At 54.2% G+C, this 20,437-nt stretch overlaps 8 protein-coding genes across 8 annotated transcripts; 4 read left to right on the plus strand and 4 right to left on the minus strand.

The window, feature by feature from the left end:
* Positions 1 to 1,241: 1,241 nt before the first annotated feature.
* AB675_9503 (uncharacterized protein) lies at positions 1,242 to 2,585 on the minus strand (the record flags this gene model as incomplete). The annotated part of the gene is made up of 1 exon (XM_018150043.1): positions 1,242 to 2,585. The coding sequence occupies one exon, from the start codon at positions 2,583 to 2,585 to the stop codon at positions 1,242 to 1,244; it is 1,344 nt and encodes a 447-aa protein (XP_018002189.1).
* Positions 2,586 to 3,936: 1,351 nt separating this feature from the next.
* Positions 3,937 to 4,905, plus strand: AB675_9504 (Elongation factor 1-beta; the record flags this gene model as incomplete). Its single annotated transcript, XM_018150044.1, has 4 exons — positions 3,937 to 4,016; positions 4,197 to 4,273; positions 4,323 to 4,571; positions 4,628 to 4,905. The coding sequence occupies 4 exons, from the start codon at positions 3,937 to 3,939 to the stop codon at positions 4,903 to 4,905; spliced, it is 684 nt and encodes a 227-aa protein (XP_018002287.1).
* Positions 4,906 to 5,489: 584 nt separating this feature from the next.
* AB675_9505 (Dihydroorotate dehydrogenase (fumarate)) lies at positions 5,490 to 7,115 on the plus strand (the record flags this gene model as incomplete). The annotated part of the gene is made up of 5 exons (XM_018150045.1): positions 5,490 to 5,539; positions 5,770 to 5,837; positions 5,892 to 5,924; positions 5,989 to 6,616; positions 6,800 to 7,115. 5 exons carry the CDS (start codon positions 5,490 to 5,492, stop codon positions 7,113 to 7,115), a joined length of 1,095 nt encoding a protein of 364 aa, XP_018002516.1.
* Positions 7,116 to 7,539: 424 nt separating this feature from the next.
* AB675_9506 (uncharacterized protein) lies at positions 7,540 to 8,203 on the plus strand (the record flags this gene model as incomplete). The annotated part of the gene is made up of 2 exons (XM_018150046.1): positions 7,540 to 7,610; positions 7,660 to 8,203. The coding sequence occupies 2 exons, from the start codon at positions 7,540 to 7,542 to the stop codon at positions 8,201 to 8,203; spliced, it is 615 nt and encodes a 204-aa protein (XP_018002182.1).
* A 261-nt stretch (positions 8,204 to 8,464) lies between these two features.
* On the minus strand, positions 8,465 to 9,313 carry AB675_9507 (putative cutinase 3; the record flags this gene model as incomplete). Its single annotated transcript, XM_018150047.1, has 2 exons — positions 8,465 to 8,717; positions 8,946 to 9,313. The coding sequence occupies 2 exons, from the start codon at positions 9,311 to 9,313 to the stop codon at positions 8,465 to 8,467; spliced, it is 621 nt and encodes a 206-aa protein (XP_018002344.1).
* Positions 9,314 to 11,438: 2,125 nt separating this feature from the next.
* On the plus strand, positions 11,439 to 12,521 carry AB675_9508 (uncharacterized protein; the record flags this gene model as incomplete). The annotated part of the gene is made up of 1 exon (XM_018150048.1): positions 11,439 to 12,521. One exon carries the CDS (start codon positions 11,439 to 11,441, stop codon positions 12,519 to 12,521), a length of 1,083 nt encoding a protein of 360 aa, XP_018002391.1.
* Positions 12,522 to 12,697: 176 nt separating this feature from the next.
* On the minus strand, positions 12,698 to 15,187 carry AB675_9509 (putative fungistatic metabolite; the record flags this gene model as incomplete). The annotated part of the gene is made up of 2 exons (XM_018150049.1): positions 12,698 to 13,248; positions 13,576 to 15,187. The coding sequence occupies 2 exons, from the start codon at positions 15,185 to 15,187 to the stop codon at positions 12,698 to 12,700; spliced, it is 2,163 nt and encodes a 720-aa protein (XP_018002243.1).
* A 690-nt stretch (positions 15,188 to 15,877) lies between these two features.
* AB675_9510 (Leptomycin B resistance protein pmd1) lies at positions 15,878 to 19,834 on the minus strand (the record flags this gene model as incomplete). Its single annotated transcript, XM_018150051.1, has 1 exon — positions 15,878 to 19,834. One exon carries the CDS (start codon positions 19,832 to 19,834, stop codon positions 15,878 to 15,880), a length of 3,957 nt encoding a protein of 1,318 aa, XP_018002270.1.
* Between the last annotated feature and the right edge of the window lie 603 nt (positions 19,835 to 20,437).

The following is a 20,437-nucleotide window of genomic DNA, read 5'->3' on the forward strand; positions in this document are numbered from 1 at the left end:
GCGGTGATGGGGGTCGAGTGATCAACGTTGAGGAGGTAACAATGTGAGGACGACGCTATTCAGGTACCATGAGATGTAGCAGTATCAATCGTTGAGCGAGATGCCAATGCAAAGTTTCATCGGATCACTTCTAGTTGATATCCGGGACGCGGCGTCCTTCAGATCCCTCGCGATTCCTGATGGACCGCCGAGGGGATTTCCAGACAGTTCAAAGGCGTGGAGGCCGCGGCGATCCATCCTTGTCGCACTGCCCATCATACAGCCAAACAGAATCAACGAAGTCGCTAACCCTCTCAATCGGCTTCGTCGGGCGATATGCATTCCCAAAGTCGTGAGGGAACTTGAACACCACTGGTGGACAAGGTGGCTGTGCTAAGTACATGTCCTTCGCACTGCTTTCCATTGCGTCGCGATGTTCCATGCAAGCGTCACAGTCAGGAGTCCTAGAGCATCGTTGGTAACGTTCCCACCCAACCACGATCCTGTGGTCGTTACCTACACGCCACTTCACGTCCATGTTGAGTAGATGCACGACGCGGCTGGCTTCGAAATTGTCGAGAGCGCCGAAAAAGATGGTCCAGACGCCTGGTGGCTTGCTGTTCTTGAAGCGGGGGCGTAGTTGTGGGAGCCAGCATTCTAGTAGCACTTCGTTAAGCCTCGGGCTTGATTTACTATCCGGCGGATCAGGATCAAGAAACAGGATTTGGCGGAGACTCTTAGACGACTGTATCGCGTGCTGAAAAGCCTTCGAGACCCGCTGTGCTTGGAGGAGTGCGTCCACTGGAAGAAAGGGGAGTGCGGCTGCGAGCACCAGGTGTTGGCGGAGCGACGAGGAGGACTGGATTGCAAGGCTGAATGCTAGGGAGATCCGTTGTGCGTGCAGGAGGGCATGTATTGGCAGGAACAGGAGGATGGCTTGTAGGAGCTCTGGGGTGTGGAGGACACGCTGGCAGGCTGAGGACATCGGTACATAGTGATCTCCAGCTAGCGAGAACGGCATGCAACAGTATTGTTGGCGTGGGTGACGATGGTTATTGCAAGTGTGATGTAAAGGTATCTATTGAAATGCTGATAAGGCAGCAACATTACTCTTTTGACTCTGAAGCCCCACTTTTGCCTGATCGCGCCTGCCTCAAGGCAAACCTGATCACTTACATCAGCTGCACGTCGAGTCATCAGACCCAAGTCGTCTATCTGCACAGAGTCCACCCGAGAGATATCTTCCAGCCAGTATGGGCATCTCACATGAGCTCCCAGCCTGCCCCAATGTCCATCTGCTTGCCCTCATCATTCACGTGGGTCCAGTCGCGCTTGACCTTGTTCTGGCCAGCTTCGCCCTCGTCCTCGCCGCCTGATACAATTTCAGGCCACGTGACGAGCTGGCCTGGGCCGTTCTCGACTTCCCAGCGCTTTTCGTCGCGGTTCTCCCCCGAACAGAGTGGGGCGTCTGAGATACTGCCGGGAATACTCTGCTTTGGGGATGCCGGATTGATGAATGTGTTGGCCTGGCCAACTTGATCTGTAGGTTCAAGGGTCGTACGAGCAACATTGGAAGCACTACTGAGGATGACTCTGCCGTTCGCGTTTCGGGCAGCGTGGGCGTTGATTGCCGAGGGCACCTTCGCCGCGCCGCTGTACGTATCCTCGGCCCAGCCGGTAGCCCAACTCGGGAGGCCTTTGGATGTGGTAGTTGTCAAACATCGGGACCTGCTAAGCGCAAACGGATCGAGAGCAACGCCGGCATTGGCAAGCACCGGCATGGAGTTGGGAAGCTCTGGGTAGGAATTACGCCGATTTGGCCAAATGATTCTGCCATCCTTATCCGTTGAGCCGTTGTACCCTCGCGACATGAGGTTGGTCCCGCACACATTGTCGAGTAAGTCGCACATTGGAGGTGGTCTTTCAAGGACCAGACGGTTCCAGTCTTCGGTATGAAGGGCCGCGTGGGTTGCATTTTCCCAGTCTTTGGCGAGAGTGCCCAATGGGGGTCTCATATCAGTGTCGCCGCTCTTGTGCTTCTTGACGGTTATGCTGCTGCTACCGTTGAGGGCTTCGGTATCGACTACGGTGTCCACGGAGCGCTTCTTTGGGCCCTGCAGGACAGTGTTAGGGTCACGGGGCCATGGTTTGTTGTAGTCTAGCCACCAGTGGGACGTGTTCTTGGTGGACTGGTGCTCGGCTGCAGGGTCTTGAGCTTTCAAGGGGACACTGTTCTCGGCTTCTCTGCCGCGGCTTACCTCGGCGTTCTGATGCTCGAGGTACTTCAAGAGTACGAGATCTTCGTACTCCTTGGCTTGGGCGACGTGCTTTTCGCGTCGTTTGTCATCTTCGGCAGCCCAGATTTCGGTCTTGGCTTTGTAGTTGGGGTGGGTGGGGTCCTCGAGACAGTTCCTGCCTGTGACAATACAACGTCGAATCTTGGTGCAGATCTTGTGGTCGGGTTCTTTGCGGACTAGAGGAGTGCCGTTGTAGAGACCTCCAGTGCAGTCGTTGACGCCATCAGAGGCCTCCTTGTCGATGTCATTGTCCGGCAGCGGAGGCAGCGCTTGAGATTCCGTGAGGTTGTTGTCACCGTGGTCATCCATCATCGCAGCACTGTAGGATCTGTAGCGATGTGCGGACGAGAGTGCAACTCTTCCCGACCTGCAGACTGAGTTCGGAGGCGCAAAAGTATGCGAAAGCGGCCGACGATCGAAGTTGCTGAGCAGGTGGCCATTGTAGCCTAGTGATGGGCAAAGCTGCTGTGTTCATTGTTGATGCTGCTCCTTTTTAGTAAACGCCGCTTAACTACCCGAGTAGAGAGTGAAGAGGCAGCAAACGTGACTTTCACATTGCCAGAACTTTGCGTCAAGTGATGCCTTCTTATTTCCTTTGGTGGCATCTCCAAGCCATATCTATAACTGATGGATCCCCAACCAAAGGCATGGGTGTTGTCCTGCTTGTTATAGATGTCACAATATCTGCAAGTATCAGAAGTCAAAAAAAGGCTTGCAACCTATGCTTGCTAGACTTATTGTGAGTCAACCATTTGCCTTCATACATACTAGCAACCACAAACATAATCCAATACGAGTGCCATACTGTGCAGACTCAGGTGTGGGATGCGCGTCAGCCAGGGCCCACCGTTCCGGAGTGAAGCCAACACCAGGCCTCGAAATCGTCCTGTGGCTATACGATATCTCGCTCCGCAGCACATACGGTCATGTGGGTATTGGGTAACCCGCCGTGTTGAGCTGGATGAATCAAAGCATTTACCTAGCACCCCTTCAACCGATACATGACCAATGGAGGACCGGTTAGGCGTAGGATGTGACTGACATTAGCAAAGCAGTCTCAGAGCGGTACGGCGGCTTCCTCGCCCTTCAGAGTCGCTGCGTGCCGCAAGCGAGAAGCTGGACGGAAAGTATTTCGTGTCCGCCAGGACTCCAGACCTCGAGAGGTAGAGCTTCCATCGCCGCATTCTAGACGCCATCGCCAACTTGCCGACGCGCTATTTGTGCTCACCGTATCATAGATTCTTGCGATATTGCTTGTGTCAGCGTGTCACCTCGGGCGACGAAGGTAAGTACGAATTGACATTGTTAGGCCGCTGTAGAGATATGGAGACTGGACAAGGGAGGACGCTGAATATCTGAATTACTCTGCTGGTAGTATCTGCAGCCTTCAGATAAGCGTCAATGCAGGTTCACTCGGTAGCCCCAGATTCATCATGGAATTCGGGCCAGGGAGGGTCGATGAAGGGGTAAAAACGAGTTGGGCTTCAACAGGAGTCATTCTCGGTGATATGCACCGAATCTCCGTCGTGCCAAGGCCGCATTGTGACTGCGTCGGATATTTTTTGGTTTTGTCGCAGAGCCCGCCTCGACTTTCGCACCACACCAACCACATCCACCAACACCAAACCAGAGCCCGCCTCAAGCAAATACTACTCTCATCATGGGTTTCACCGACTTCGTTTCCGATGCTGGCCTCACCTTGCTCAACAACTGGGCGAAGAATCACACCTACATTGCCGGGTAAGACTCTCCTACAACGACAATCCCTCCGTATGATGAGAAGTTGTTGGTCCGTGTTGATGAGGCGGCTTAAGACACCGCCAAATGCTTACTTCCAATCGCATTTTGGTGCACCTCTGATCTGTGGAATACGCACGAAGTCTACAATACTTTGAGCGAGCGACTGCTAACATTCACCAGCTACACCCCCTCTCAAGCCGATGTCGTCTGCTTCAAGCAGGTCAAGGAGGAGCCCGCCGTCGAGAAGTACCCTCATGGTGTGTCTCTCCCATAAGTTATATCCCGAAGCGTGCTGACCCTTCGTAGCCTACAGATGGTACCGCCATGTCGCCTCCTACACCGATGAGTTCGGCACTCTGCCTGGCGACTCTTCCAAGCCTGTCTCCACCTACGGTCCCGAGGCTGTAGCCGTCACTCAGAACCCCAAGGACGCGCCCGAGGATGATGACGACGAGGTCGATCTCTTCGGCTCTGATGAGGAGGAGGAAGACCCAGATGTCGTCGCTGAGCGCGAGAAGAACTTGGCTGCGTACAAGGCTAAGAAGGCGCTGAAAGGTACGGAACCCGCTTTGTGGGCATCCTTGTCCTACAACACACTGACAACCCTGCAGAAAAGCCAGCCGCCAAATCCATCGTCACCATGGACGTCAAGCCCTGGGACGACGAGACTGACATGGACGAGCTCATCGCCAACGTCAAGGCTATCGAGATGGACGGTCTGGTTTGGGGTGGTCACAAGCTGGTCGCTGTTGGCTACGGTATCAAGAAGCTGCAGATCAACTTGGTCGTCGAGGATGAGAAGGTGTCTATTGATGATTTGCAGGCTAAGATTGAGGAGGATGAGGACCATGTCCAGTCCACCGACGTCGCGGCTATGCAGAAGTTGTAGATGCGCAGCATGGCCGAGCACATCATAGAGGCCTCCCTGGCGGTGAAATGCATGTTCTCAGGTTCCAGCGGTAGAGGTAGAATTGACGCGCCTTCAAGGCCAATGTTCATGACTTGGGCCTCAACACAAAATGGCTTGATAGTGAAATGAGCCTTGCTGGCGGTATCAGCCCCACGTATTTTGGTACCCTCAGCGTCCTCCCTGGCCATGAAATTCCACGATGTATCTTCACCACAGTTGAAATAGCTTGCATATATTGTCTGAGAAGGATGGACACCCGCTCGTGAAAGCTGGAGTGGGACTTTCTGATGTTGTCGAAGGCTTCACCCTGATTGGTTGTTTTCCTAGCCTACGGACTTGGGATAAGACATCCCAAAACAAGAGCAACGTTCGGACTTTTGTTTCGACGACCTCACCTTGATGCATCTTTGCGACGCGCCAGAGTGGCAGAGTACGCGGTTCCAGCAACGTAGAAGTCGCCTGAGAGGAGAGACGGCTATTCAAGCAGCATAATTTCCGCCAAGCCTGTTTCCGAACACCACCTGCGTGCCAGAAGGGGATTGCGCGAAGAGCGTGACGTAAAGATGGCCGAAGACACGAGGAACTACAGGCTGAAGATTTCGCCGCCACTGCTGTGAGTACCTTGCGCGCCGTGTAGTCCAAAAGAGATGAATCAACACCCGAGACCATCCACTCTGACCCTCGCCTTTATGCTCGGGTCTTGGCATCAGCGTGAGCGAGGAAAGCGTGGCTGCTGACATGGCTCGGCCCGGCAGCCAACCACGAGAAGATAGCAATCGCAAGGCAGAGCGAGCATATGGAATCGCGTGAAGCATTAGGCATCTGCTAACTTAGCTGATGCAGGAACTCGGCCAGTCCCTGGGCCACAACAATTGAGCAGATCAAGGAACTGTACGAATGCGAGCATACCGGTATGCAAATTGCAGCCGTATCCACCCAAGAGCTGCGCTGAAGAATATTCACAGGTGCTGTCACAATACGGACGTCCCTCCTCGAAGGTATGCCACTTCCGCCCCAGGACCCTCTCTCTTCCTTGCAATCTCTGACGAGCACTTCATCCAGGCTTCGCCGAAGACCCCTCCATCCACCAATACATCTACCACAACAATTTCTCCGTTCCCGCCGGCTCTCTCGTCAACTACGACCCTAAGCCTACCCTCCATGCGCCCAAAAACAACCACCAACACAACCATGAAGACACCTCATCATCCCAAACCTCCACCCTCAACACCCTGGGCTACTCCCCCATCACCCTCTCCGAATACCTAGGCCACATTAACGAAATCGTCGGCCAACGACACCTAGGCACCAACATCGACGTCCCCAAAAAGCCCTTCATCCTCTCCGTGACAGGAACACCCGATGAGATAGCCATGGCGTACGCCTTGATCGCCAACGCGGCCGAGATGGACGAAGACTTGCGGCTGGCGATGGAAGTGAACCTCTCGTGTCCAAACATTGCCGGCAAGCCGCCGCCTGCGTATGATGCGGGCGAGTTGAGGGAGTATTTGGGCGCGCTGGGGGACAGTAAGGCCACTTACAGGGGCAGGATGGCGGGCCCGGAGAGTGAGGTGAGGGTTGGTGTGAAGTTGCCGCCGTATACGTACAGTGGGCAATTCGAGATGGTGGCCAAGGAGCTGGCGCATGCGAAGAGTTCGGAGCCGGGTGAGGGCAGTGTGGTTGATTTCATGTGAGTTTGCGTTGCCGTTTCCGCATCTGATCTTGGTCCCCTGGCCCCTGAGTCCTCTGGTATACCTTGATAAAATGGACGACCGCAAACACAACGATTACCTCGGCCGCAACAGTCACACACGTCGACAAGTCGATCACCTTTGGGTAAGCCATCTGCTAACGTGGGCCCCAAATCCGATAGTACCTGCACCAATACCCTCGGCTCTTCCTTGATACTCGACGCAGACCTTAAGCCCGCCCTAAACAGCGAGTCCGGCACCGGTATTGGCGGTCTTGCCGGCGCAGCCCTGCACCCGCTCGCACTTGGCAACGTCGCGACTTTCCGAAGACTGCTGGACCAGCAACCCGAGACGAGGGATATTCTGGTGATTGGCGTTGGTGGAGTTGAGGACAAGGGAGGGGTTGAGAGGATGAGAAGTGTGGGTGCGGGCGCCGTGGGGTGTGCTAGTGCTCTTGGGAGGTTTGGTGTTGGGGTCTTCGCGAAGATGGCAAGTTGATCCTGATGGATCTGGTAGGTAAGTAGCGGCAGGCTGCTTGCGAAGAGGCAATCCTAGCAACGCTTCCCAGAGACAGCCTCCACGTCCAATCAACTGTTTTCGTGGTCGATGTTCGATAAGACTGACAGCCCCTTGCAAGAACAGGTGGGTCGAAAGGATATGGCCTCATGGTAAAGATGACAAACAGTCCTCCTTCACTCCAAGATGACACTCACGTCACAGCATAGCAACGCCCTTCACCTGACCTGGCAACACAGCACTCAACTGCTTCAACTCTTCGCGTACTTAACGGAGTTACACACAATGCAGGCATCAACAATGAAGCTGGCTTCAAAAGGTCACAATTTCTTCCTCACCTGCAGCTTCAGAGCACACCTGAGCATCAACTTCCTACATTATCCATAGACACACTCATTCTGCGAAAATGCCAGTCAAGGCGGCCTCCATGATGCAAGCTTGTGAAGGGTGCAAAGCGCAAAATGTCAAGTGCGATTTGTACGTACTGTTTTCTCATGATACAATTACATTCTAACAAGCACAACAGAGGCCTCCCCAGCGGCATCCCACCCTGTATCCGCTGCCGCCGCGAACTCACGGTCTGCTCCTTCAGCTTCAGCGACAAGCGCAAGACTCAGACCCCACCCGGCAAACCTCAACCCGTCAGTCCACCAGCCCAGCTCACTCAGGCCGACCTCAACAACATCGTCATCGACTACCTCGCCAAGCGCGGCTACAACCGCACAGTCGCTACCCTCCAAGCTGAGTCTACCGAACCCGTCATTCCGAAGTATGAGGACACCTGGGACATGACTCGCGACACCGCACGCATTTTTGCGGCTGAGCAAGCATCATCGCGTCGCAATCTCAACGACATCGTCTTCAAGTATCTCGCCAAGAAAGGCTATGCTCGGACTGAGGCTGTGTTGCGGTGTGAGGTTGAGCTTCAGGAGATTGACCAGATGATGGAGGGCATGAAGAACGATGCTAAAGGCCAGGAGCCGTGGGTCATAGCTGCGAATCCTTTGGTCAAGTGGGCCAAGAAGGAGACCAAGGAGGACTCTGAGGATGAAGATTGGGAGATGCTGTAAAGTCGACAATCGAGGGCTGCAGCAGGCCAGGGAGGGCGCTGTGGTCTGGATTCGCGTCGCTGATCGAATCGGCACAGTTGAGATGAGTCTCACTCGAGCATCACTTCGCAGTAGCGACTCTTGGTGGACTTTCTGGCTAGGGAGGACACTGTAGAGCTTGGCCAACACATCGGGGTCAGGTTAACTACGGACGCACTTCAGGTCTGCCATACGCAAAATGCAAATGATAAGTCTTTCACTTTGATGATACAACTGTCAAATTCAAACCTGGATCCGCCCCGCCACGAAATCCGCCGCCTCATCCGCATCACTCCCATACGTCAAATGCGCCGGCAAGATCGTCGCCGTCCCTGCACAAATCAAATCCCCAACGTTGCAAAACACCTCGACGTCCGCCGCGTTTGTGTTGGGTACGGGATCGTTGCCGTTCGGGTTGCCGAAGAGTACGACGGCGCCGACGTTGGAGGCTTCGTCGGCGGTCAGTTGGTCCATGGCTTTGGAGACGACTTGGGCGCTTGGCTGTGGTGGGTGTTAGCGAGCGTTTAGGCCTGGGGGAGAAGGGCAGTGAAGGTGGGCTAGGTGCCAGTCTGCGTGCGATGCAGGCAAGGACTGGAGGGTAGGTGGATATTGGGCAGATCTTGTGCGGCTTGAGGCGGTGGGAGGGAAACACAACGGGTGGATGGGGTGTAGCGACTCTAATTTGGGGGAGATGTAGTCAAGGAAGGGGTGGGTTGGGGCTTACCTGTAGCCGCTCATCACGATCGGCACGCCGGGGCACTGGGAGATTGATTGTCTTGCTAGCTCTGCCATGGTGTCTGCACCATCGTTGCTTCCGCCAGCTAGAAAGCCTGCGACGTTGGCAGGGTAGTCGACGCCCTGAACGGCGACGTCTCCCATGCGTTGACCAAGGGCGCGGCCGAATCCAGGTCCGATCACAGTTCCAAGATTGCCGACTTCGGTCGTGCCGCGGGCGAAAATGTAGTTGACGGTCCCGCAGTCGCCGTTGAGGATGTCATCGCTGCTGGTTGTTTGGCGGGTTTGGAGGTGGTTCGTTGGTGCAGAGGTCGCTAGGAGGGGAAGAAGAGTGGCAAGAATCGCTGAAGTATACATGTCTGTGGCTGAAGTAAGGTGCTGGGGCTTGAGCGACTGGGGTACGAATGGCTGGCAAGTCTGGTACTATAGAAGGTTGATCCGGTCAACAGAGCGAATGAATAGAAAGAAAGCGAGCTGGGAGATTCGTAAAGTCGTTGCTTGCATAACAGATTGTCAGTTGATGAACAACCTTCCTTACATCTTTATAGATGGCTATTTAGCACAATTGTCATCGACAAGGTCGCAAGCTGCCGCGCTGCCATCTCGTCCCTCGGCGTTCAGATGATGAAAAGGTTGTCATTGGCTGCGCAGCCACCGTCTGTCAGGTCTGAAACTGATCACAGCCGGATGAAAGAAGAATGACGAAACTCGATCTGATCAAACTTGAGCCGATACGGGGTGTACTGAGGCGGAGAGGGCCCAAAGCAGGTGCATTCAAATCTGTTGCTCAGAGGTCCAACGCTTGGGTGCAGGCACAGGAGAGACGAAGGCATCTGGAAGGCTTCAAGGAACCGGTAATCCCTGCGGACCGAGGTGTACCAGACCTGCCAGACTGCGCGATTGGTTGAAGCTCTCGACCAGCCGTGGAGGCGACGTCGGAAGGCCATACCAACATGTCAGAGAGTGTCGAGATTCTGGAGCTGCCATGGCAGCCATGGCCGTCAAGACCTTCTATGCGACATGCCCAAGACTTCGCTTAGTGTCGCGACGATAGGCGGGCACCGAGACGACACACTTGCACATCTATGATGAGAGCGACGCCGACGAGCCCTAAAAGAGATCGAAACTCGAATCGATCTCAAATTGTGAGGCTACGATGAGGTTGAAGACGTCGCAGATCGTGACAGGGAATCCTTGCCTAGCGCTTGGCAGAAAGCTCTCTTGGCAGAATGGAATCGCCCCGAAAGCATTGTTGCGCCTTCCGACCTACCGGTATCATCCCTTTGTTGCCTGCAGACGGACTTTGCACTCCCGCAGCAGCAGGCACCTTCAGAAACCATTTCAGCAAGTGCTTGCCACTCTCTGGCCAGTCGATGACGAAGGAGGGCCCCAACGACCTAGGTTTCGACAACGACGCCAATTGTCTCCTTGCCAGCAAGCACACGTGTCGTCTTCGAATCATCATCATGGGAGTTTCCATCGAGCGTGCACGTAAAAGCCCAGCATATCAGAACGCACGCAACACATATGTGCAGCCAGGCCTTGCATTCGTGTTTCACTTGAGCAACCTCTGCTGACCTTGACGGCTGTGGTCAGTCGTTCAGACGGTTTGTGGCATCTCCGTAAGTCAACCTTACGCATAAGTGCTCGATGGTTGCGTCGACTGATCAGCATGCTCACCTCGTCGATACACTTCACAGCACTGACAGACGACAAAAAAGAAGAAACTCAATGTTCTTCTCGCCGTTGTTTCCGGACCCTGAATCATTTGAATTCTCGTGGGCACTGATTGTGGGCAAAACCCTACAGTCATCGCAGAGCCTCTTGGTGCGTCATCCCGCACCGGAAGACTCAAACTATATTCGGTCTTCCATCATCGTGCCTATGTGGGGTTCCTCCTGCGATGTCGTATGAATACTCTCGCAGCCTATGGATTGGGAAGGTTGACTGCTCATCTTGTGGGACGAGGCATCCTCTCCGTCGTCTCCGTGGCCAAAGCTTGGGGGGTGTGCTTCAGCGACCTGGTGGAGACCTGCTTGTCGCCTTGAGGAACATTCCAGCTTCGTCTCGAGTTGGCGCTCTTGTAGCGTTGGCAGCGAAAGAGCAGCTGCAAACGACATCCCGGCGTCGTGTTGTCGAGATATACTTTCGACTGCCTTGCAAACCTGTTGAGACATGTATGTCGGCCATGAATGACGGCAATCGGAGTGGGAGAGTTTGAGAACGATGCTGCCCCTCTGGTCTCGTCGATGGTCCCCACGTGTTCACTGAGCTTCAAGGTCAGGTTTGTCCCAACCTCTCCTTAGTAGTATATAGAACACAGCACCCTCCGTTCATCCCCCACAATCATCAGTCACAAACATCAGAGAATGCTTCAGCCTCCACAAATACAACAACAGAGTACCAAGACCACTAAGGTCACCTTTAGCGTACCTCAGCACAACACCAGCGACCAAATTCTGCCAATTCGACACCGCCCAATATGCCTCAGGTCACGATCCACCTCATCCGCCACGGCCAGGGCCACCACAACATATCCGATGCTAACAAAGACATTACCGACCCCTCCCTTACAAAAAAGGGCAAAGCCCAATGTTTGGATCTCCAACGTCTATGGTTTCCCGCATCAGCCCAACGCCGCATCCGCCTCATTGCCGCCTCCCCACTGACACGCACCATCCAAACCGCATACTACACATTTCAGCCCCTCCTGGATCCAAATCACCCAGCACACGAGAAAGTGGCCGGGTCAAAGAGCAAATTAGTCTACCCCAAGATCATCGCCCTGCCAGACGCGCAGGAAGTGACAGCCGATTCCTGCGACACCGGTTCCTCCCCTGCCGCGTTGTCCCTCAACGTCGCCATGAACCAGTGGCCCGCGTACCTTGGTCTGATCACGCCGGAGTGGACCGACAAGTCCTTTGGGACGCGCTACTCGCCCGAGCTCGACGCTGTGCAAGCACGCGCTAGGGACGTGCGCTACTGGCTGCGTGCCAAGGCGCGCGACCTCGTCCGCGAAACCGGTGGGAGAGAAGACATTGAGATCGCACTCGCTACCCACGGCGGATTCCTGCACTTCCTCACGGAGGACTGGGAGGGTGCGGCGGAAAGCCACGGGACGGGTTGGAAGAACTGCGAGACGAGAGCGTATGTTTTCGAAGCCGGAGTGGAAGAATATGACGGGGAGAGTGTCGAAGAGGTTGAGGCGGTAATGGAGGCGAGGATTGTGGAAACGTTTGAGAGCAGGGAGCGGAGGGATGTGAAAGGGCGCCCGTTGCCTAGTAGAGAGAGGCAGGAGAAGATGTTCAGAGACACGATGAGGAAGTGGGAAGAACAGGGTTTGGAAACACCACTCTCGGCCCAGAGAAAGGCGCAGAGTGAGAGAAAAGAAACGCAAGGCCACAAGAGTGTTGCGGCGTCGGATAAGAAAGAGCAGGAAGTGAAGAAGCTGGTCAGGGGTTTGTCGAGTGAGATTCAGCTTCCGAAGCCGACGTCGTCAAAGAAGAGCGCTTCGATGGACAATCTTGTCAGATCAGCGAGTGGGACTGCGCCCGTGGTGGCATAGTCACCCATCTTCCGGCCGCCTCAGGCAAGGATTGTGTACAACAGACACAGTGTGTTACCAGGTGTATGTACTTTGGAAGCGTTTTAGCCTTTATTTTACAGATCAAGCCGATCGTACTGTTTGTCCATCGCCTCATCAGTGTACAAAAATTGGTCTCCACCAAGTCTCACTCCAACTCAAGCCTCCCATCTCCTAGACTTTTGGCTCGTCGTGCCCTTCATATACACGCTGATATAGCCAGCACCACCACAGCTCTGCGCACCATTCCCGCTACACACAGTATCACACTGCACATCGTCCACCTTAATTCCTGTGCCCCCAAGCGCTGCGCCACAATAGCACTCCGAGTAATACTCCGTTCCCATAACACCATACCTCTCCCTATCACACACACTCGCACAACTTCCCAACGTCAATTTATCGTCATTAACCCGATACCCCTGCACCGTCCGATTCCCCACATCATCAGTATAACACCCACTGTACTTCCACCCCGTCCCAACATCCGGATAGCTCGGCTTCACATACAGATTATTCCGATACAGACTCAACGCGCCGGGCCCACCGCACTTCTCTGCACTGTTCCCAGAGCAAGCCATGTTGCACGAGCTTTCTGACAGAGTGGTGTTGTAGGTGAGGGAGCCGCCGCAGTAGCACTCGGCGCCGTATTCGGTGCCGAAGAACTCGTAGGTAGAGCAGAAGGCGGCGCAGGATTCGGTGGTGGTGGCTGTGGAGGAGTAGGTGAATGGGCCGGTGAAGAGGACGCGTGGGGAGGAAGGGAAGAGATCGGCGACGCAGGAGAGGTAGGTGTATGTTGAGGGGGTTGATGATGGGGAGGCGGTGGTTGTGGTTGTGGTCGTTGTGGTAGTGGTGGTGGTAGTCGTTGGGATGGCAGTGGTGGTTGTTGCGGTGGATGTAGTCGAGATGCCGGTGGTAGTGGTGGTGGTGTTTGCGATGGCGGAGGCGGTAGAAGTTGTAGTTGCGATGGCAGTCGTGGTCGTCATGGTCGTCGTAGTTGTGGTAGTGGTACTGCTAACGGCTGGTGCAAGAGCACTGCAAGCTGTAGGCAGGCTCGAGAGGAGTGCGAGGTCGACGGCCGCTCCACTGACGCCCGGGATAGTGATGTTGAAGTAGCCTTTCGCAGATTGGGCTGTGTTGAGGGAGGTGGTAATGCTGTATAGCGTGTACGGACCAACACTGAGGGAGGCCGAGTTCAGAGCAGTCGTGGTTGTTGTGATTTTGGGCACGATGATGGGACTAGTGTATGTTCGTCCGAGGAAGTTGAGGTTGGGTGTGCCAGAGATCGAGTTCCGGACGGCAGCCGTCACAGTGATTGTAGACGGGTCCGAAGAGCACGATTGAGGATACTGAAGCAGAAGCGTGTCGCTGACGGGGAAGCCAGCGCCGTTGTTGGTGAATGTGTCGACATTCCCGCTGGTATAGCTTACTTGCACGGTGAAGCTCGAGATCGACGAGGTGCTGGGCAACGTGGACTTGAAGCTGTAGAATGCAAAGGTATCATCCAGGCCTGCTGCTGTGCCCGTGAACGTAGTGGTGATACTGGTGCTTCCAGCGTTACCAGACCGATCCTTGTATACAAGTGAGACAGAGGCGATGCTACTCTGTGGACGATTCGTAGTTCGAACCCTGATGTCTCCACTGAAAGTCAGAGCGCTACCGCCTGCATCTTGAAGATAAAGAGACAACGCATACGGCTTGACTTCATATGGCGTCAACGGGTTTGTAGCCAGTGTTTTGGCCCCTCCAGGAACACACTCGATCATCTTCTGTAGCACGGCTTTGCAAGACGTTTGGAAGTAAGTAAGGTCCGCCATCTGGGTGATCGTCGCATTGCCGTCAGCCGAATTCACAGTCGTGTCCGAACATCGTTGGGACCCAATGCAGGGTCCAACGACCAGGGGATTCGTAGTAGTACCAGCCACGAACTCTGAGGCAACTCTTTGGTCGAAGACCGCTGGTGTTGCGCCAGTTGAGTCCATAGTCTGGAATGTGTTGGGCTGTGTTACGATGAGTGGAAAGTTGTTTGCATGAACACCGCCTAACGTGTGTCCACAAGCCACGAGCTGGACCATCTCTGAAGGACCCATGTTCAGACGTGAAAATTGGCTTACGAAGGTCCCCACTTTGTTTTGAGGCTGAGGAATCTGTCCGTCCGTACCAGCGACTATCGCATCTGCTCTCCCAAGCCGGATTGGAATAGGCAAACCGCCACAACTGCGAACAGATGTGTAGGTGCCAATGGCAATCAGCTCGGCCATAGGGGCTCTGGGACCGAAGAAAGGTTCGAAATCCGTGATTGCGCCGACGAATTGCGATCCTTCGTTTTCTGAACGGCCGAGCTCGTAGACAATTGACGCATCTATACCGCCGGTCAGACCACGCACTTGATTGGTATTGGCGACGTCGTGAAAAGCGGTCCTCAACCAGCCAGCCGCAGCGACACGACCTGGCCCGGTTCCGGTTCTTGATTGTTTTGAGCACGGTGTGACTGGATCAGCAAAGCCTCGTGCTCGATATCCTGTACTAAGGTACATTATGTCTTCCAGTTCATCGTTAACGGGCGAGGGCCACGTCGGCAGTGTTTGACACGATATTAGTAATGATTGTGTTATCGAAAGCAGAACGAGTGACTTGAGGAGTGCCATAATGAGTGGATGGCTGCTACCTCTGCTAGAACGAATGACTTGGGATGAGTTGTCGTTGGCTACCTACACATAGGAAACAAAGATCGATGGGAAGGTCAGCAGCATTGTGCTATGTTCCCGTGGTCCAGTCATGGATGCCGCTTACCGCGAATTCTCACACAGTACACGAGCCGAGCCCTGGCGTAGTCGACTCTCTTTCGCGAACCCCTACCGTGGCTTGCCCAGAGATAGAAGCAGTGGATCATCGTCAGCCGCACTTTTGCGCAGCCGTTGAATTCTCATTTGCTGGCATTATCCGGTTTCTCGTCCCGAGCAGGCGAGCGAACTCCATGGCGGCAGAGGCCCTGTGCTGACCATCCCAAATGGGCGGCAAACAATCTGAAAATCTCATGAAGTGGGTGTGATAAGAAAGCTGGAACGTGGCATCGCGAACGGGAGATTAGCCCCTATGATAAGGTTCTTTGTTATTGACGCCACAACTCGGGGCGGCTAGCTTCATACAGAAAATAGTGGGGGCAGATCGACTCCATTCTCGCGTGCACGCGAAAGCGCCACGGTGCCACAGCCACCGCTGACAACCTCAATCATTTTATACGTGAGACAACATCGGCGTCAAGAGGAACATCATTTTGCTCGTGCATCATGATAAGAGCAACGACTTTCCTACTATTGTCTTGTCCTCGTCTTGGTCTATGCGTCTACCGCTTGATGCATCGCGTTCACACGATAGCTTTCACTTCGTAGCAGGAGCTCGTCATGAGTGCCCCTGTCCACGCATCTGCCGCTCTCGATTAAGAAAATCACATCTGCTTTGCGAATGGTGTGCAGACGATGAGCGATGGCAATCACCGTGATGTTTCTCGCGGCTCGCTCCAGCCCAGCCTGCAAAAGCTGCTCAGACTCCGCATCCAGCGCGCTTGTCGACTCGTCCAGGAGCAACAATCGAGGTTTCCGAATTAATGCGCGCGCAATTGCCAGTCTCTGTTTCTGTCCACCGGACAGCTGACTGCCGCCGGGGCCAACGTCTGTGTTGTAGCCGTCCGGCATGTTCATAATGGTGTCGTGGATATTGGCAAGCTTGCAAGCCTCTTCGATATCCCGATCCGAGGCTTCCTCTCCGGGGCGAACGCCAAGAGCTACGTTGAACCGGACTGTACCCTCGAACAAAACGCTGTCTTGCGGGACAAGGGCCACCTGGTCGCGAAAACTTGATCCTTCCCTTGTGGCAATGTCTACCCCATCGATGTGTACGCTGCCTGAGCTGGGATGGTACATCCGTTCAAGAAGAGCGATAATGGTTGATTTCCCTGCACCACTTGGGCCTACCAAAGCGCAGAATTGGCCTGACTTCACATCAATGCTCATTCCGTGCAAGACTTGTACTTCTGGCCTGGCTGGGTAAGCGAACTCGACAGAGTTGATGCCCACACTGACACCTCCTGACGCTGGAGGGACCTTCTCTGCGATGTTGACAACCTTCTCAGGATCGACCTCGTCCTTATCTTCTATCTGAAAGTCCTCCAGGCGACCGGATAGTTTCTTCTCTGATCCCAGGTCAAGGAGATTCAGGATCCTGCTCACTGCAGCTTTCGCTCTCGAGACATCTGGGGCGAGTGCGAACATCTGACCCCAAAGCTGGGCGCTCATGAGCAAGGCCAGAACGACGATGAAGAACTGGACTTGGTCGTAGTCTCCGGCGATGATTCTCGTCGTCCCCCACCAGTATGCAAGCGCATAGATGAATGTGGGGAAGCCAATGGCAAGTGCCAACCACATGGTTGCGTACGCAGTGCGACGGGTGGTCTCACGAATCGGTCCCTGCAACGACCTTCGATAACTCCCCACGGTCTCCTCCTCAAGTCCATGTATGGCGACAGTCTTGATCTGCTCGACTGCTTCGACAGTGATGCCCACAGACCTCGCAAATGCTTCCTGATGCTTAGCCTCGAATCTAGCAAGCACCACCAATTGCATATACCCAAAGCCGAGAATAATCGGTACACCAGCCAGGCAGACAATTGCTATCTTCCAAGCAACGACATGCGTCAAAATGATAGCTATAACCAGATTGACGAGGATTGAAAGGATGGTGCCAATGATGGATCCTGTCAAACCTCCTAAGGATCCACCATCTCTCGTAATGAAGTTGAGCAGAATGAGCGGACTTCGTCCCTCGCTCTGATGCCATTGCAGGTCCTGCTCAAGCAGAGTTCGGAACATGAGCACTCTGACCTTGAAAAGCACTCTCTCAGCTATCCAGCCAAAGCCCGACCAGCTCACAATGTTGGCAAAGAACTCAACCAAGGCCAAGACGAAGAACATGAGGCCGAAGAAACGGCCGGCTGATCGTATGCTGCTAGCTTCTTCACAGGGACTGAGTGCGCCGACCGTGTTACCGAAGATCAGAGCCGATGCCGAGTAAGTGCTGCCAACCACTAAAGCCGCCGTGAAGGCCAAAATAAGAACGATAACGTACCGACGGAACAGCGGAGCTAGGGCTTTGATGATCGACCATAGTGACCGGCTCTTGCCGAGGCCGCCAGATACATCGTCGGAGTTTACTCTGTCTTCGACTGCAGGAGGGTCAGACTCGTTATCCTCACTAGGTGCACTATTCTTCTTCGTGACAACCTCTTTCACTTTCCCACTACTGTCCTCGTTGAGGGTGAGCGTCGATCGAGACGAGTGCAAGGATTTCATATCTTCTTTGCTGAGGTTCTGCAGTCTCAGCAAGTCTGCATAGGCGCCGTCTTGCTCAAGCAAGACTGTGTGAGAGCCCTGTTCGACGACTCCACCATTCCTCATTACGATGATGTTGTCAGAGTTCTGGATCGTGGACAATCTATGTGCGATAACTATCACGGTTCTCCCGACCGCGACCTTCTCGAGATCAGCTTGGATTCTCAGCTCGCTCACTGAGTCAAGAGATGCCGTGGCTTCGTCGAGTACAAGTACTGCTGGGTCCTTGACAAGGGCACGCGCAATCGAAATGCGTTGCTTTTGGCCACCACTGATGAGGAGGCCCTTTGAGCCCGTCGTGGTCCCGTACCCAGCTTGCAATCGTCTGATAAAGCCATCAGCGTCAGCTAGTTTTGCTGCATCGACCACCAAATCAACGATTTCGACGACTTCTTTGCCTCTCAGTCTGGCAGTCTCTTCCATGCTCATGCCACGCCGCAAGTCAGCCGCGAAATCTGCCAAGGCGGGTCCAACAAGAGTAGCATGAAGATGGGCATGTTTGTGAGAATTGATCAGGCCGTGTGCGATGTTCTCAAGTATCGACCGATCGAGGAGTGATGGCTCTTGCTGCACCAGACTGAAATGGCTGCGCAAGGATTTGACGTTTAGCTGCGTGAGATCATGCCCGTCGAGGTATACCGCACCACGCTCTGGATCGTACAGGCGGGTCACAAGCGCTGCAATGGTGGACTTTCCGCTACCAGAGAGCCCGATGATGGCTGTCTGCTTGCCTGCGGGGCATATCAACGACACATCCTTCAGAACCTGCGTGTCAGGTCGCGATGGGTATGTGAAGGACACGTTCCGAAGCTCGACATCGCCGTGCACCCGCTCAAGCTTGACTCCAATTGTATCAGATGTCCCGTCAATCTTCGATTTGTGGTCGATATGTTCCTCCAGCTTCGAGAACCCAGCCTGAGCCGCACCGAAGACTTGGATGAATGGAGCAACACTGCTCAGCACAAGCGTGGCATCGATGAGGATGAAGATGACTGTGTAAGTGGTTCCTACTGTTGCTCCAGAATTTCCGTTTGCGACTGCAGCAGCTATCGTCCTTGAACCCTGCCAGAATGCCAACGCATTTGCGGCGTACGCCACGAAGTACAGTACTCCGGACTGTATGCTTGTCGCTACAGCTTTCTTGACACCAGACTCTTTCGCGCCGATCAGCTTCTGTGAGAAGCGTGCTTCGAGCTTCGTATTTGCATTAAATGCATGTACCACGAGGATGTTGGAGAGTGCCTCTGACGCAATGCTCGCCGAAGCCGCCACGAATTTGGAAGCAGCGCCTGAGTACTTGCCAATATAGTAACTGCCAATCAGTGTCATGGCCATGAAGGCAGGCACCAGCGACACGAGCATTCCGCCCAGTTTCGCATCCTTGATGAAAGCAATCACGTACGCAGTAACGAAGAAGCTCAATGCTTGCAGCACAATGCCGACCTTCTGCGAAGTGCCATCCTGGATTGTGGTTATCTCATTGTTCAACCTCGACGAAACTTCCCCAGACGGCAGGTCGTCGAAGAATGATGGCTCCTGTCGTAGCAGGCTCAGGAAGTATGTCTCGCGCAACCGCTGGGCCAGTCGCTCGCCGGACAAGTTCCAGCAAAGTATGTATGTGTATATGAAACACAACTGGCCGAGACCGATATAGGTCACTGTCAGTACCTTGTCGTTGACAGCATTCTGGTACGATGGACTGCCCGATGGATCGACCGCGCATGTCGCTGAGTTAATGTCGTCGATGAGCTCGCCAAAAAGAATGCCTAGGACCGGGAAAGGGACGCCAGCTGCAATGGAGGCAATGGTCCCTACCACCAGCAGAGCATAATCCAATTTCGAGGGATTGGCATATACCAGCAAGCGAGCATAACTTGTCAGCCTTCGGAAGAAGCCTCGTCCCTTCATGTTTGCCAGCAGGAATGTGCTGGACTATGAACCGACTTGCCAGGATTGAGACATATGTGCGTAACGTAGCGGCCAGCTGCTCGAGCCTACTTACGGCGGTGAGCCTCCAGACCAGAGCGCTGCGAATTTGAGCAAAGTACAAAAGAAAACCACGTTCCTACCGATGTCGCTCATTGCTCGAGCAGCACAAGTTTGCTCGAATATTCATTCTCAAGCCGACGAGGGACCGAATGCTGTAACATTCTGACGGTCCCGCTTGTCACAAAACTCCCGCATCGTGGGGGAGCCTCTGCGAACCACAGCTTTGACGCCATTGCACAGGCGCACCACGTCGCTGGAGCAAGTAGACCAATTGCTGGCGTACAGCTCGACAACTAAGCCGCTGGCTTGCAGCTGATCATCGTGGTAAGGAGTGTGTTGCCGGCGCTAATAGTTCAAAATTCGCACAACAGCGGAGCCCCAAGTGAAAATTTGATCAGATTAGATTACAAGTCGCCAGCTTGTTTTATCAGATCCCCTCACCGCGGCCGATGCTCGCATCTCTCCTCAAGCTTTTGTCGGTGCTTGGCGAATACGACCTCTGTCATAATGCGATACACTCTT

This window comes from Cyphellophora attinorum, assembly GCF_001299255.1.
Source record: "Cyphellophora attinorum strain CBS 131958 chromosome Unknown Contig7, whole genome shotgun sequence".
Taxonomy (NCBI): domain Eukaryota; kingdom Fungi; phylum Ascomycota; class Eurotiomycetes; order Chaetothyriales; family Cyphellophoraceae; genus Cyphellophora; species Cyphellophora attinorum.